At 37.0% G+C, this 14543-nt stretch overlaps 1 protein-coding gene across 1 annotated transcript in view; it reads right to left on the minus strand.

Annotated features, from left to right (window-relative positions):
* Positions 1-1238: 1238 nt before the first annotated feature.
* Positions 1239-14543, minus strand: part of LOC114646786 (semaphorin-4A-like) — a 32540-nt gene continuing 19235 nt past the window's right edge. Inside the window, exons 3-6 of the mRNA XM_028795124.2 lie at positions 9040-9102; positions 4397-4495; positions 3790-3895; positions 1239-1389 (exon numbers count right to left, since the gene is read on the minus strand). Coding sequence (XP_028650957.2) covers positions 1244-1389; positions 3790-3895; positions 4397-4495; positions 9040-9102 — 414 coding nt within the window. The 3' untranslated portion in view covers positions 1239-1243. The remainder of the gene's footprint in view (positions 1390-3789; positions 3896-4396; positions 4496-9039; positions 9103-14543) is intronic.

The following is a 14543-nucleotide window of genomic DNA, read 5'->3' on the forward strand; positions in this document are numbered from 1 at the left end:
GTACAGTATCAATTACATTACACTTTAAACTTCACTAAGGGTATTATTATTCTCACACTTTATTGCATACATAATGCATTTTTTTTATAAAAAACACAATCTGGACATTTCACCCTCTCATAATAAGTAATGATTTAATATATTTTTCCCTTTAACAGTTGGAGTGTGTGCATATTAAATTACTTGTTCATGGTTAGACAGTAGTGGACAAAGAACTGGCATCTTGGTGGTTTACAGTTTAAGGTCTTAACTGGTAGGCTACAATTTTCTTGCCTTACATTTGTTGGAAGCGAATTTGTTTCTGACCCTTAGATGTAACAAAATCCCAGTAATCCCTCTGGAAGGCAGTGTGGTGTAAAGGATTATAGTACTGATATACAGATCCCTTTTTTCAATTCCTGCCTCTGACTCATTGTGTGACCTTGAGCAAATCATTTGATCTCCTTGTGCTCCAGACTGTAATACATTTTGTGGTTTCTGAACCTGAACTGGGATGATAAAAAACAGGACGACGCGCTGAAGTACATCCCGAAGCGCGATTGCCACGTCTGTGGAAGATTACTTGTCCATTGCCAGGGCATCCACGGGCTCACAGCACTGCAGCGGAGCACTGAGGAAGCAAATCTGAGCTGATCACGGTTGCTCTAAGTGTCTGTCATTGATAGGTGATACAAGGAACATTATAAATGCAGGGAACAGTATTGCTTGGCCACTAACCTGGCCACGACCCTGCCTGACTGCTGTGTCTGAGTATAGAAGAGTGGTAGATCCCACTACAATAAATAACTGTGCTGTTCCTGTTTCAAGCTGAACAAAGCTGGTTTTGCTAAAGTACTGAGACTCAGCATCGTGTTTTGGAGTACAAGACAGGGACTCACATGTCACAAAATATATGCAAACAACTGAACTGTATTGTAATATTTTTAAATCACCTAGAATGAGGTTACCAAATCTGTAATAGTGACAACTTTTATAGGAGAAGGTGACTTGATGTAAGCTTCTTTGGTTAAAGTTACAGCTCTTAAATATGAAAGTAAGCAAGTTTTCCATGCAGTCAATATAGCTAGGGTTGAGAACAGAGCAAAGAATTTGATTGGCCAGTCCTGTTCTGCAAGTCTTTTCATTGGGTTATGATGACACAATTTGCAACTTTATACTTCTGCATCCCATTTGCCCATAAACAATTATTCCAAATACAGAAAACTATCGTCAAGTCTCTATAATAATGAGTGCATATATTCTGTCAGTTTAAATTTTTCAGATATGGTGACTTGCCATTTAGCCACATTTCGATATTCAAAGATTTTCTTCTCTCAGTAACCAATGATCGCCTTATGACAGGCAAGTTTGCTTGAAAATTTCCCATTAAACCAGTATAAAGTTCTCCTCCTGAAATAAGATCACAAGAAAAAAGTATTAAACACAAGTACTGACTATTCTTGCCAGCATCTGGCAGTGCACAATAGCAGCTGACCCACAAATTTACCAGCAATCATCAGTTTGAGTTTTATACCTAAACAAAACACAGAGTTAAAAATCCTTCAAAGATGACCCTGGAATTTCCCAAGTTAATATCAAGTATGATTCCCAGGAATCTAATGCATTGATGTAGGAATAAGGTATTTCCTCCTCACAAACAGAGGAGAAGTCTGACTGTCTGATGTCTTGTGTGTTAGGTACCATGACAGAATAGAAAAAAGAAGGGCAGAGATTACAGCTGAACTCAGTGTGCTTGTTATCCCTTCATACAGTGCCGTCTCAGTCAGGCAGCACTCTATTGGCTGTCACTAAAATGGGCGAGCAAGACTGTGCTGGAAGGTCAGCACTCTGTTGGTAAACATAACGTGCCCATTGATTTTCATTTTGTATTTAAATTGACATGATCCAGCAATAAGGACAGCAGTTGTGGTCAGCAAGTCTGACATACCTCATGACTAGAAGAATTTGCCATCTCCCTGTGACCAAGACAACTCACAAACTACAAGTCAAGCACTTTCATGAGTGACATCATTCTGGAAGTCATCCCAGCCTTGTGCTCCTATGTACACTGCATCTCTGAATGGAGCAATTTCCACATATGACATTCTCTGTTTCCTGCCAATTATTCACTGCTATGCAAATGTCTCTCCTGGGATGTAAACAAGCAGTCTTTGGGTTACAGAGATGCACTCTTAGCTGCTAATAATGCTGAGCAATATGGGACATTTCAAATACTGCTCAGCGAGATCAGCAGCCCCTGAGTGTATGTGTATAACCTGAAGATTGCTGGTTTACATTCCAGGAGAGGTATTTGCTAATGGCAGTGTAGTACAAAGTGGACATTGCCCATTCTGCTACACTTTTTAGTGGCACACAAGGCCATGAGACAGCAGATCCAACACCAGCTTGCATTTCAGATTAAGTGGCTAAACTGCAGTCAGTATTAATATCAGCCTGTACTTCATCTGATAACAAAAGTGTAAATCATAGTTGAACTGGCATCTTTGCAGAGATTCCTTCAGACCATAAGGCGCCAATAGGACACACAAGTTTGAACAAAAAACTGTAAGCAGGCACTTGTTCTATACCTGAAAGAGACTTTAATCCAATCACCAGAGGTTACACTATGTTTTTAAACAAGCTACATTCATTTCTGAACTCTCTGTTTGTACTCCCTGGCACCCTCTGAAACCCACTCTTCTCTGACACCTAAAAGCTGATGACATACTCCCTCATTGGAGAGCTGAAAGCTGACGATCTCTACTTTTTGTGGACCTGAAAGTTGATATCCACTTTGACAAGCCAAGCACTGTGCCAGTGATTGAGCCCAGTCTGAGAAGACTGAGAAGCAGACATTACTTCAAGAAGGTAACTTCAGCATCTAAACTCTTGTGCCAGGGAGAGTAATGCTTTTGCCTGTGACGGTGCAGAGGACACAGAAGAAAGCTTAATGGGGAGTTGAGAAAAGCACAGCACACCACAAACAAAGGAAAATGCTGCAAGAGAAGGAGTACACTACTGCTATGAGAGTGGCAGCTGAAACATTGTGTTCTTGCCTTTGCTATCCATACACCTGCCAGAATGGCACCAAAATATTATCTTCTCCTCTGTATTGTGAAATACCCTTAAAAAACATCTACATACTGTGGAAAAAAAAATAGACTTGGGGTCACATAGTCATTTAGGATAAAGTGTTTTCATATGCTTTCCATATTAAAATATAGCATCCATCTTAGAAGTATAAAAGGATTAATAAATGTCAGAAACCTGTTCAGGCATATTAGGACACTAGATAAAGGTCAAGTGAACAACAAAGACAAGAATGTACCAGAAGAAGGTTGATGTAGTACACTAAATTTACGATAAATGGATCAGCAGATGTCCTGTAAACAATAAAACTGAACAGTCACATACACAGACATTTCAAGAGTAACATCTAAACTAAGAGATATTGAAGAACAAGAACATAATGGAGAAAGACTTTTATTTAGGCTGGTTGTGCTCTATGCTAAATACCACATGTCTTTTAACCAATCAGAGTATGATATGTAAACATTAATCAGCACTGTTATATAAATTCAGTTTTCAATAAGTATGAGCTTCTGCTTTTATTTTAGGATCATTCTGTAACAGACTGAAGGAGAAAAAATGACACAATGAACAGCTTTTCTCCTGCATGATTATTGGCTCAAAAGTTTGTTTTTTTTAATTAGACTTTCTTTAATTAAGATATTGATTTCTACCACAATACATTATTCAGACCCATTTCAATGTTAAAATACAACAACACAAGAAAGCAGCTCAACTCACCCACTATCATAGCTGTGTATTTTTGATAAGGGTCAAAAGGACAGATTCCATTGGCATTGGGCCTTTTGCCATCTCCTGGTCTGGTTATTGTAAATGTTTTTGGGTCCTTCCATGTACATGCAAGAGAAAAAATTAGAACTTCATGTCCAGTCATGCTTTCCATGTGATTTTCAGTTGGCATTTCAATATAGATTTCCATTACCAAAAATTGACTATGAATCAGTTTTGTTAAAGATTTGCAAGAAGCCAATTAAACATTTGTGAAAATAGAAACTTGAGCAGCATCAAGCATCTTTCTAGATGCTAATCTACAAGAAGGGAACATCTGCATAAGGCGCTATAAGGTTGCATGGGCACAACTGACATTCAGCAATGTCACATCTTATACTTTAAGCAAATGTATCAGCCATATATTTAATAATTCTATTTTCAACGTGTATAGTTTCTGTTTTACTTTTCATCTATTTTATATACTGTATTATACAAAATAGACTTTCTGCCAATTCCAATTGACTAAGTTCTGCAATTTATGTACTATTCTTCATGTTTTTTATACACAGTAGATATTGATTGGTAAAAGAAAAACAATTTGCATTTCTCATCTTACAAAATACATGTAGGTGGGCTTAAATGCGTTGGTCCCACAAATGATGTAATGAGTCTTGTTCAGCTGCAGAAGGATCCGGATGAAGTTAGAGCACTTTAACTGTAGAAAAATGGAAGAAAAGAAAAAGATCAGCATTCTGCTAATAAAAGGTTCAGGAAGAATTGAGGAACTGCAACAAATAGGGTACTTCTCTGACCTTAAGATTTCAAAACAGTGCATATCGATTAAAAGATCAGTATTAGGTGGTCATGACAAAATAGAGGCAGGAATCAATCCCAAGTCACAACACTTGAACACTGGCTCAGTCCCTGGCTGCAGTGCCTCTGGTGTTGAGTTTCCACATTTTACCACACACATGGATTTCATCTGAGTCTTCTGCCTTGCTCCAAAAACTGTTTCTTAATTCTTGTCCTGGGAATCCATTGTGGCTGTTGTTTCCCATGCCAACTAATATCTTAACAGTCTCAAAAATGACTGACCCTGCAGATTATACTTCTTTCTACATTACATTTTCAGTTTGAAGGTTGTGGAGACATATGGTCTACCTCTGCATTAAAATGGGACAAAGCAGACATTAACTCTGCCAGAAAATCAAATGGCAGACATGTATTTACCCTTCCACATTCATACTAGGTCAGTTTAAGATTTTCATGACCATTGCAAACTTTCCATTAATTGTCCAGGCTAGTTAGTTTGAATTAATTCAATACTAGAGATATGAGGGAAGTTACAGAGGGATAGTCCATTGCTGACAAAATAAGATAGATAACAGAGATCAGTAGTCTAAGTTTATCTGAAATTGCTAAATTTGAAGTTGTTAGTCTATACCAGAATTCACACTGGAAATAAATAACTCAAGAACTAAATTCTCTTACGAAGTTTCTCCTCTAGTTTTCAAAAGAACTCAGACATCCTTCTACCTTTGTGCCATCTTATATTGGCTGCCTTGACTTCACATCTCAAGCAGCTTGTTCACCACATGCCTAATAAAATGTAGCATAATAGCAATAAATGTCTTCAAAATGGTGGGGAATATGGAAAACAGATACAGTCATATGAAAAAGTTTGGGAACCCCTCTCAGCCTGCATAATAATTTACTCTATTTTCAACAAAAAAGATAATGGTGGTATGTCTTTCATTTCCCAGGAACATCTGAGTACTGGGGTGTTTTTTAGTGTATTTAGTTGTATGAAATTAAATTAAAGTGAAAAACTGGCTGTGCAAAAATGTGGGTCCCCTTGTAATTTTGCTGATTTGAATGCATGTAACTGCTCAATACTGATTACTTGCAACACCAAATTGGTTGGATCAACTCATTAAGCCTTGAACTTCATAGACAGGTGTGTCCAATCATGACAAAATGTATTTAAGGTGGTCAATTGAAAGTTGTGCTTCCCTTTGACTCTCTCTGAAGAGTGACAGCATGAGATCTTCAAAGCAAGTCTCAAAATATCTGAAAACAAAGATTGGTCAGTCTTTGTTTAGGGGAAGGCTACAAAAAGATATCTCAGAGGCTTAAACCATCAGTTTCAACTGTAAGGAATATAATCAGGAAATGGAAGGCCACAGGCACAGTTGCTGTTAAACCCAGCTGGTCTGGCAGGCCAAGAAAAATACAGGAGCGGCATATGCACAGGATTGTGAGACTGGTTACAGAGAACCCACAGATCATCTCCAAAGACCTGCAAGAACATCTTGCTGCAGATGGTGTATCTGTACATCATTCTACAATTCAGCGCAATTTGCACAAAGAACATCTGTATGGCAAGGTGATGAGAAAGAAGCCCTTTCTGCACTCACACCACAAACAGAGTCGCTTCCTGTATGCAAATGCTCATTTAGACAAGCCAGATTCATTTTGGAACAAAGTACTTTGGACTGATGAGACAAAATTGAGTTATTTGGTCATAACAAAAAGTCTTTGTATGGCGGAAGAAGAACACCACATTCCAAGAAAACACCTGCTACCTACTGTCAAATTTGGTGGAGGTTCCATCATGCTGTGGGGCTGTGTGGCTAGTTCAGGGACTGGGGCCCTTGTTAAAGTCGAGGGTCAGATGAATTCAACCCAATGTCAACAAATTCTTCAGGATAATGTTCAAGCATCAGTCACAAAGTTGAAGTTACACAGGGGTTGGATATTCTAACAAGACAATGACCCAAAACACAGTTCGAAATCTACAAAGGCATTCATGCAGAGGGAGAAGTACAATGTTCTGGAATGGCTGTCACAGTCCCCTGACTTGAATATCATCGAAAATCTATGGGATGATTTGAAGCAGGCTGTTCATGCTTGGCAGCCATCAAATTTAACTGAGCTGGAGAGATTTTGTATGGAAGAATGGTCAAAAATACCTCCATCCAGAATCCAGACAATCATCAAAGGCTATAGGAGGCATCTAGAGACTGTTATATTTGCAAAAGGAGGCTCAACTAAGTATTGATGTAATATCTCTGTTGGGATGCCCACATTTATGCACCTGTCTAATTTTGTTACGATGCATATTGCATATTTTCTGTTAATCCAATAAACTTGATGTCACTGCTGAAATACTACTGTTTCCATAAGGCATGTCATATATTAAAAGGAAGTTGCTACTTTGAAAGCTCAGCCAATGATAAACAAAAATCCAAAGAATTAGGAGGGGTTCCCAAACGTTTTCATATGATTGTAAATAAAATGGTGGCAGTCATAACATGAAAAACAAAGATAAAAATATCAACAACTGTAAGAAAAAATGAAGTATTTTTTGCAAGGTCTTATTAAGGGTCAACACAGGAAACAACATGTAATCTATGTATGTACAGAGAAGATGATCAGGCCACTTGCTATAATTAGTCATGGCAGGAGATGATTCACTTTCGTATTTTGTTGTTCATTTTAATTCACTTGCCTGTTAAGGTCCTCCTTAATAATTTCCTTTTTTAACTAGATTCTAAATAAAAAGTAAAGAAGTGTGAAGTAGCTAACTTGGTATAGTTTGCACTTGTGTTTGTTATTATAAAATATTTAGAATGAAATAACAGAGGAAATAGGTAGCAGGCCAATTGGCATTGTTTAGACAACATTTTGTTGTTTTTTACTTTCTCATATACAAAGTGTAAGGAAAGTATTGGAATCCTCCAAAAATTCCATTTCAAGATTTTGATAAATCGCAACGTTTTAGACCTCCCTGATTCCAAAAATAATTATGTCTGTGTGTGTGTATGTGTATGGAAACACAATAACTTGAGTACTCAGGTCAATCAAATTTTGCATACAAGTATTCGATACAAAACATGGATATCTATCAACTTTTGTGTTATTTCCGTTAACCGGAAGTGATATTTTACCTTTTATTCATGCAGCTGCAGAGTCCGATTTATTCAACTTTACTTTTATAATAATTGTTCAATATATTATTAATTTGATTTGATCTGTTGTTGATGGTTCTTTAATGTACTTAATATAAAAATATAATAATTGTCTTGCGGTTTACTCCTCAAATATCCATCCCCATATCTGAGTATACAAGAAAGTCTAGGGGAGACTACTCCCAATTTTTTCGGTGAAAATTAAAATACACACAGATTATATGATCACTGATTAGTAATACACATTGAGATATTTTTGGGAGAGAATAATACAGGCAGAAAAAGTCATAAAATTACATGACAGGTTTGAGAAACAGTGTAAATCTGCTTCTAATTTGCTATAAAGAAACAAGCAACCACAGTTTTAGGTTGATAATTTCATATCATTTTGTACTTGTCTTTGGCGTTTTTGAGGTTGAGGATCCAGTTCCTTTTATTAACTGCTTGAAATTGTATTTTGTTTTGCAACATCCAGGATGGCATTTTAGGTCCTTGATCTCTGCATTTAGGTGTGATTCCCTGCATTTCAACCTATAAGGTTGTGACATGTGTTTAATCGATGCAACAGGATAAAAGGAAGGCTAGGATGTAATTTCCTTATGCAGTCTGTGGATACCAAAACTTTCGAAAAGCTTAATACAAACTCTGCTTGCATTTTACTTTTGGTTTTGGCCTCTTGTTTGTTCTCTCTTGTTTAGGCTTTGGTTTCATTTTGCTCTTGAACCCTTGTTTTGTTTTCTTATGTGCATCTTCCAGTGATGCTCAAAACATTTACCCGACAGAACAGTATGAATTTTTGATCTGAAGTGTGCGGTCAGGATAAAGAGAATGTAAACTACGTCTGAATGCTGTGATTAGTCAGTGATCCAGTCCAGAGTTGGGTTCTGCCTTGCACTCAATTCTAACAGAGTAAATTTTGACTTTCTGAGATTCTGCACTGGAGAAATGTTTTTAATTAACAACTATATAGACAAATGAAAAATGGTAAACCCGAGCCATTTAGAGTAATGCAGAAAAAGAACTACAAATTTAATAAGCACTGTAATTTGCATTAAAGTAGCTTATGTCACCATCTCATGTATCCCTATCTTATCCCCACCCTTTCTCCTTATACAGTCTATACTACCATTCATTCTTCACATTTTATTTATATAAGACACTATATGTCTTGTTTAGCATGCATCACATTTTCTAATAACTTACTTTATATTTCTTCATATATTATATATGTATCATTTTTCTCACCTCCTTTTATCAAAAAACATTTCCGTCAATACTTGAAGCTTACCCTTGGATTGTCCACTTTTTTTGTGCAATCAGCTATTTCCTCCTCTGAAGGACTCAAGTTTACCTGATGACAAAGTAAAAAAAAAAAGGATATGTCACTGATGGAGAAATTACCAGCACAGCTAAGTCCTCAAAAGTTCTTTATAGTAAATATATTAGAAATGAAAAGTTAAAGAATGCAGTAGAAACAATGCTTAACAACTTGTCGGTAAATGCAAGTAGTAATGCAGGAAAATGATGCACACATATATGTGTGTATATTATGCATACACTAACCAGCCACTTTATTAGGTACACCTTGCTAGTACCGGGTTGGAACCTGTTTTTGCCTGGCCAGAATTCTTTGTGGCGTAAATTCAACAAGGTGCTGAAAACATTCTTCAGGGATTTTGGTCCATATTGACATGATAGCATCATGCAGTTTCTGCAGGTTTGTCAGTTGCATATCCAAGATGCAAATCTCCTGTTTCACCACATCCCAAAGGTGCTCTACTGGATTGAGAGCTGGTGACTGTGGAGGCCATTTGAGTACAGTGAACTTATTGTCATGTTCAAGAAACCACTTTGAGATGATGTAAGCTATGTGACATGGCGCGTTATCCAGCTGGAAGTAACCATCAGAAGATAGGTACACTGTGGTCATAAAGGGATAGACATGTTCAGCGATAACACTCAGGTAGGCTGTAACATTTAAACAATGCTCACTTGGTACTAAGGAGCCAAAAGTGTGTCAAGAAAATATCCCCCACACCATTACATCACCACCACTAGCCTGAATTGTTGATACAAGGCAGGATGGATCCATGCTTTCATGTTTTTGACATCAAATTCTGACCATACCATCTGAATGTCGCAACAGAAATTGAGACTCATCAGACCAGGCAACATTTTCCCAGTTTTCTATTGTCCAGTTTTGGTGAGCCTGTGATAACTGTAACCTCAGTTGCCTGTTCTTAGCTGACAGGAGTAGCACCCGGTGTGGTCTCCTGTTGCTGTAGCCCATCAGCTTCATGGTTCGATGTGTTGTGTGTTCAGAGATGCTGTTCTGAATATCTCAGTTATAATGAGTGTTTATTTAAGTTACTGTTACCTTTTTTTCAGCTTGAACCAGTCTGGCCATTCTTCTCTGACCTCTGGCATCAACAAGGCATTTTCGCCCAGAGAACTGCCACTCACTGAATATTTTCCCTTTTTCAGAACATTCTCTGTAAACCCTAGAGAAGATTGTGCGTGAAAATCTCAGTAGATCAGCAGTTTCTGAAATACTCAGACCAGCCCGTCTGGCACCAACAACTATGCCATGTTCAATGTCAATTAAATCACCTTTCTTCCCCATTCTGATGCTCGGTTTGAACTTCAGCAGGTTGTCTTGACAAGGTCTACATGCCTAAATGTATTGAGTTGCTGACATGTGATTGGCTGATTAGATATTTGCGTTAAGCAGTTGAACAGGTGCACCTAATAAAGTGGCTGGTGAGTGTATGTAAAGAAAAAAATTGCATAGTTACAATGCAAATGATATCAAAGTCACATTATATACATATATCAATGACTAGAAATATGCTTGAGATCCACTTCATTTTATTTATATAACGTTCTTCAAACTTTACAAATCACATAATGAGTACACATAAAGACACAGATTTGTTTAAATAGGCAGGAAAACAAAGTAGTTTGAAACTAATTAACATAAATGGAGACAAGCAATATTTGTCTATTAATCAATTGTTGAAATATGAAATATGGCCAGTAAACAAAGCAAGAGAAAAAAGCAAAAACTCCCATCTGCTGCATCCTTGTAGAAAATAAACCACTGAGGGTCTATGATCAGTAATAACAGAAAAACAAAGTTAAAGAAAGTTAAAGACAAAATCACAGACTGAGTCCTGGAGACCTCCACCAACTGGCCATCCATCCCCTGCTGGAGGGAGAGAGATTATTCATGGAGTTTAATACCCAGAAACTATTAATATATTAAATAAATGTGATATTTAAAAAATATACTGGGGATGCATCATTGGAGGGGGTTAATAGAAGTAAACGTATTTTTTTTTCCTTCCCTAATAAAAAACTAGTGTGGAAATAAAATTTTCAAAATTAAAGATTTTAATTTACAGTTTAGAGTGTCACTCTCATGTCTTATCACCCATTCTTTTCAAAAATATTTATTATGTGCCATTTTCTCAAGCTACTATCAAACCTTTGGCTATTATAAATATAATTTAAAGCGTGATTATCTGGATTTTAAAGAACAAATACAGGACAGCCTAATTCAGGTCCTTACTTAATTTGTTGTATAAGACAAACTGTATTATATTTTTCTCATTTAATTTGATTTCCTTTTTATATATTTATTACCTGAAAACAGGCCAACTTAAGTCTTTCTATGTTTACGACTGTTTGTCAGCCTACATCTATGTCTGAAATACCAGTTTTCTATCTACTGTATGCTGTTACCTTAATGCTTATTTATTTATTATTATTATTATTTACAGATTTAAGACAGAAAGTTGTATTACAGATATCACAAGGGAGAAGTGGAAGGTAATGGTGGACCGATTAACAATAAATGAACAAGCTTATCTTCACATTAGTGTATAATCTCCCATGACAGGAGCTCTAACCTGCAGAGAATGTGCATTCTGTCTGTAATCTCAACAGCAGCAGCTGTCACGCATTGTATCTCAGCAGCAAGTACTGAATTATGCGCTTTAATTTTGTACTTTCAATAATGAGCAATATTTACAGAATTGTTATGTATCAACTAATCTTAATTCAAAATGTTAACCTAACCCTAAAATGTATAATTATATATACTGTAACTCCTCCTAAAAAAATCAAAATATGAAAGAAAAAAAATTGGACGTGAGCATCAGTAGGCTTTGCGCCCTAGGAAGCACGTTACTTGAACTATTCTAGAACATTTCAATAATTATTTACTGCTCTGATGCTGATCTTTCTGATCATAAAATAGGTTATTACAATATCAATTGATGAGAAGAATTCATAATTAATTGCAGAATTACAGTATTTGAGGGTTCCTTTAGAGTGCTTCTTTCTCTTGCACGATTTGCCTCAAAAACTAATCAGCATATCATCATCTCAGAACAGGCTTAAATTTAGAGTTTAGTATTTTTTCGTCCAGCTGTTTTATCTCTAGATTGTCCTCAAGAAACTGTGACACACAGACACACATACGCACAGACTCACACACACCCATCATCGAGATATTGTTGTTTTCGGTATCAGGGGATCCTAAAATATCAAAATCCATAGAAAACCGAAGATTGAAATTTTTCAAGAATCTAAAGCTTTTGCTCCTCCCCCATAGATGATCGGTTATGGTGGGGGAGAGTGCAAGGCAAAAAAATCAATTACATTTATTGGTGCAACTACATAACTCAATGGCTCTGTTTACAGACATTCCGCATACTAGATATTTGTCTCTAATTGGAGATGGAAGTGGTTAAATCAGTCAAGAGTCTTTGTTCTAGTTGCGTTACGAGAAAGAGATTTGTGTACGCACAAAAAGAGGCCTGAAATGTGCAAAAGAAATCTTCCATGTAAAAGTCAAGATTTGTAAAATAAAATGTGATGGGAGAACATGCATAAATTTATTATAACTCAAACCCATACATATACAACATTTCAGAGAAAATAGGAAATGACAACACCCTTGATTAAGTAGAGAAATTCTAGCAAACCAGTTAAATAACCACTCATGCGTATAATAAATCAAAGAGCCATTATTAGAATGTGTGTTGATATGACAAACATATTATACCTCAAAATGTGATGAATATGATGTATAGACTGTATTTTAATAACCTTTCAGGAGGGTCAATGCTGCATATTTGCACTTCTTTGTTTTTTTCATCAGCTAGTGTGTGTCCTGCGGTCGGCCTTGTGCCCTGTGTTGGCTGGGATTGGCTCCAGCAGACCCCCGTGACCCTGTGTTCGGATTCAGCGGGATGGAAAATGGATGGATGGATATATAGGCTATCCGTTGTCACTTCTCAGTGATCTGGCTGACAGGTTTGAAATATCTCAGCCAATCATAACTCCATCATGCAGATTGTGCGGAAGCCATTAACAGATTGACAAGGCACTACATCCAGTTTACATATGGTGTGGGTGTACTGTAGATACATAAAACATAGTATGTTTTTGCCAAAATAGAATTCAAATTTTGCAACAGTGTCCGGTTTCCCTAATGCAATTGGAGCACTGTACAGCACACTTATTGCAATCAGGGAACCTAGTGAGAATGAAGTTGCTTTTGTTAGCTGTAAGCAGTTACATTCTAATAATACAACAGTCATCCATGATGTCAAGATGAGATTGACAAACCACATGTCACAGCTGCCTGGGTTTACCTGTGATTCATTTGTTTTGCAGCAAAGCAGCACTGGCAGATCTGATGGTGCTGTTCATGGTGGCAGCCTTGTTGGTAAGGTAACTGTCTGACCCTGCAATGTTTTCATATGGCCTGTACTATTTACTGTAACAGCAATCATGTCATTACATGCCGAGATGCTGGCACCTTACGTTACTTCCTGACTCCCAGAACGCAGATCACATGCGCTACAACGCAGCACATGATCATGCATACTCAGTTGTAGAGTGCACTGTGGGACTCGATGTGTCAGAAGGGAGGCTGCTGTTCCTGCCAATGAAGTTCGGTAGCATCGTGATTGCATATGCACAAGGGTGATTAGCATAGTCCATACATAGTTGTTTCAGGGTGGCAGCGAAACAGGTTTCAAGGCACATTCATATATGCACATTTACAAGATTATTGTAATTTATAAAGATAAATTGTATAGAAATGTGCATATGCCAGTTTTTTTTTTTTTTTTGACGCACACACTTTCCTGTTTTTTAGCAAATGTATATTTTAATGCTCAGATCCAAGCTAAGTTTTATATATGAGACCTATGTTGTTTGAGCTCAGGTTGTGAGATTCTTTAGGACAGAGAGTTAAGTAAACCAGGTGTTGGGATCTGAACAGACGGTAATAAATGACATTGACCACACCCAACACATCTCTCTTAAACAAGCCCATTGTACACAGGCAGTTTAAAGCACCTACTTCTCCACCAGGTTTTATTCATTGTTACAAACTTGTTTAGGAGCAGCAGAGATGCAAACAAGTTTAAAAGGAAAAAAAACCAGACGAGCAGACAGACTAGTGATAATCAGTAACAAGAGTCAGAAAATACTGTACCAAAACTTCAAAGGCAAAGAATTTCAAAAAGGAAAGCAAAGTTCTTTATCTCTAAATTATTTCAGTGTGTGGTTTATTCTTTTTTGAGAGTGTCTTTCATTTAAGAAATTAAAGCTTAGACAGCCAGATATCAGCAGCATAATGACATCAAGCATCATGGATATCCAAATGACACTACCAGGAACTGGTGTTCTTGCCATAAGCAACAGGGCAGTACTTATGGTAAACAAGACATGAATAGAGGAAATTACAAAAAAAGGAAACAACAATGATATCAC

This window comes from Erpetoichthys calabaricus, chromosome 2 (genome assembly GCF_900747795.2).
Source record: "Erpetoichthys calabaricus chromosome 2, fErpCal1.3, whole genome shotgun sequence".
In the NCBI taxonomy this organism is placed as follows: domain Eukaryota; kingdom Metazoa; phylum Chordata; class Cladistia; order Polypteriformes; family Polypteridae; genus Erpetoichthys; species Erpetoichthys calabaricus.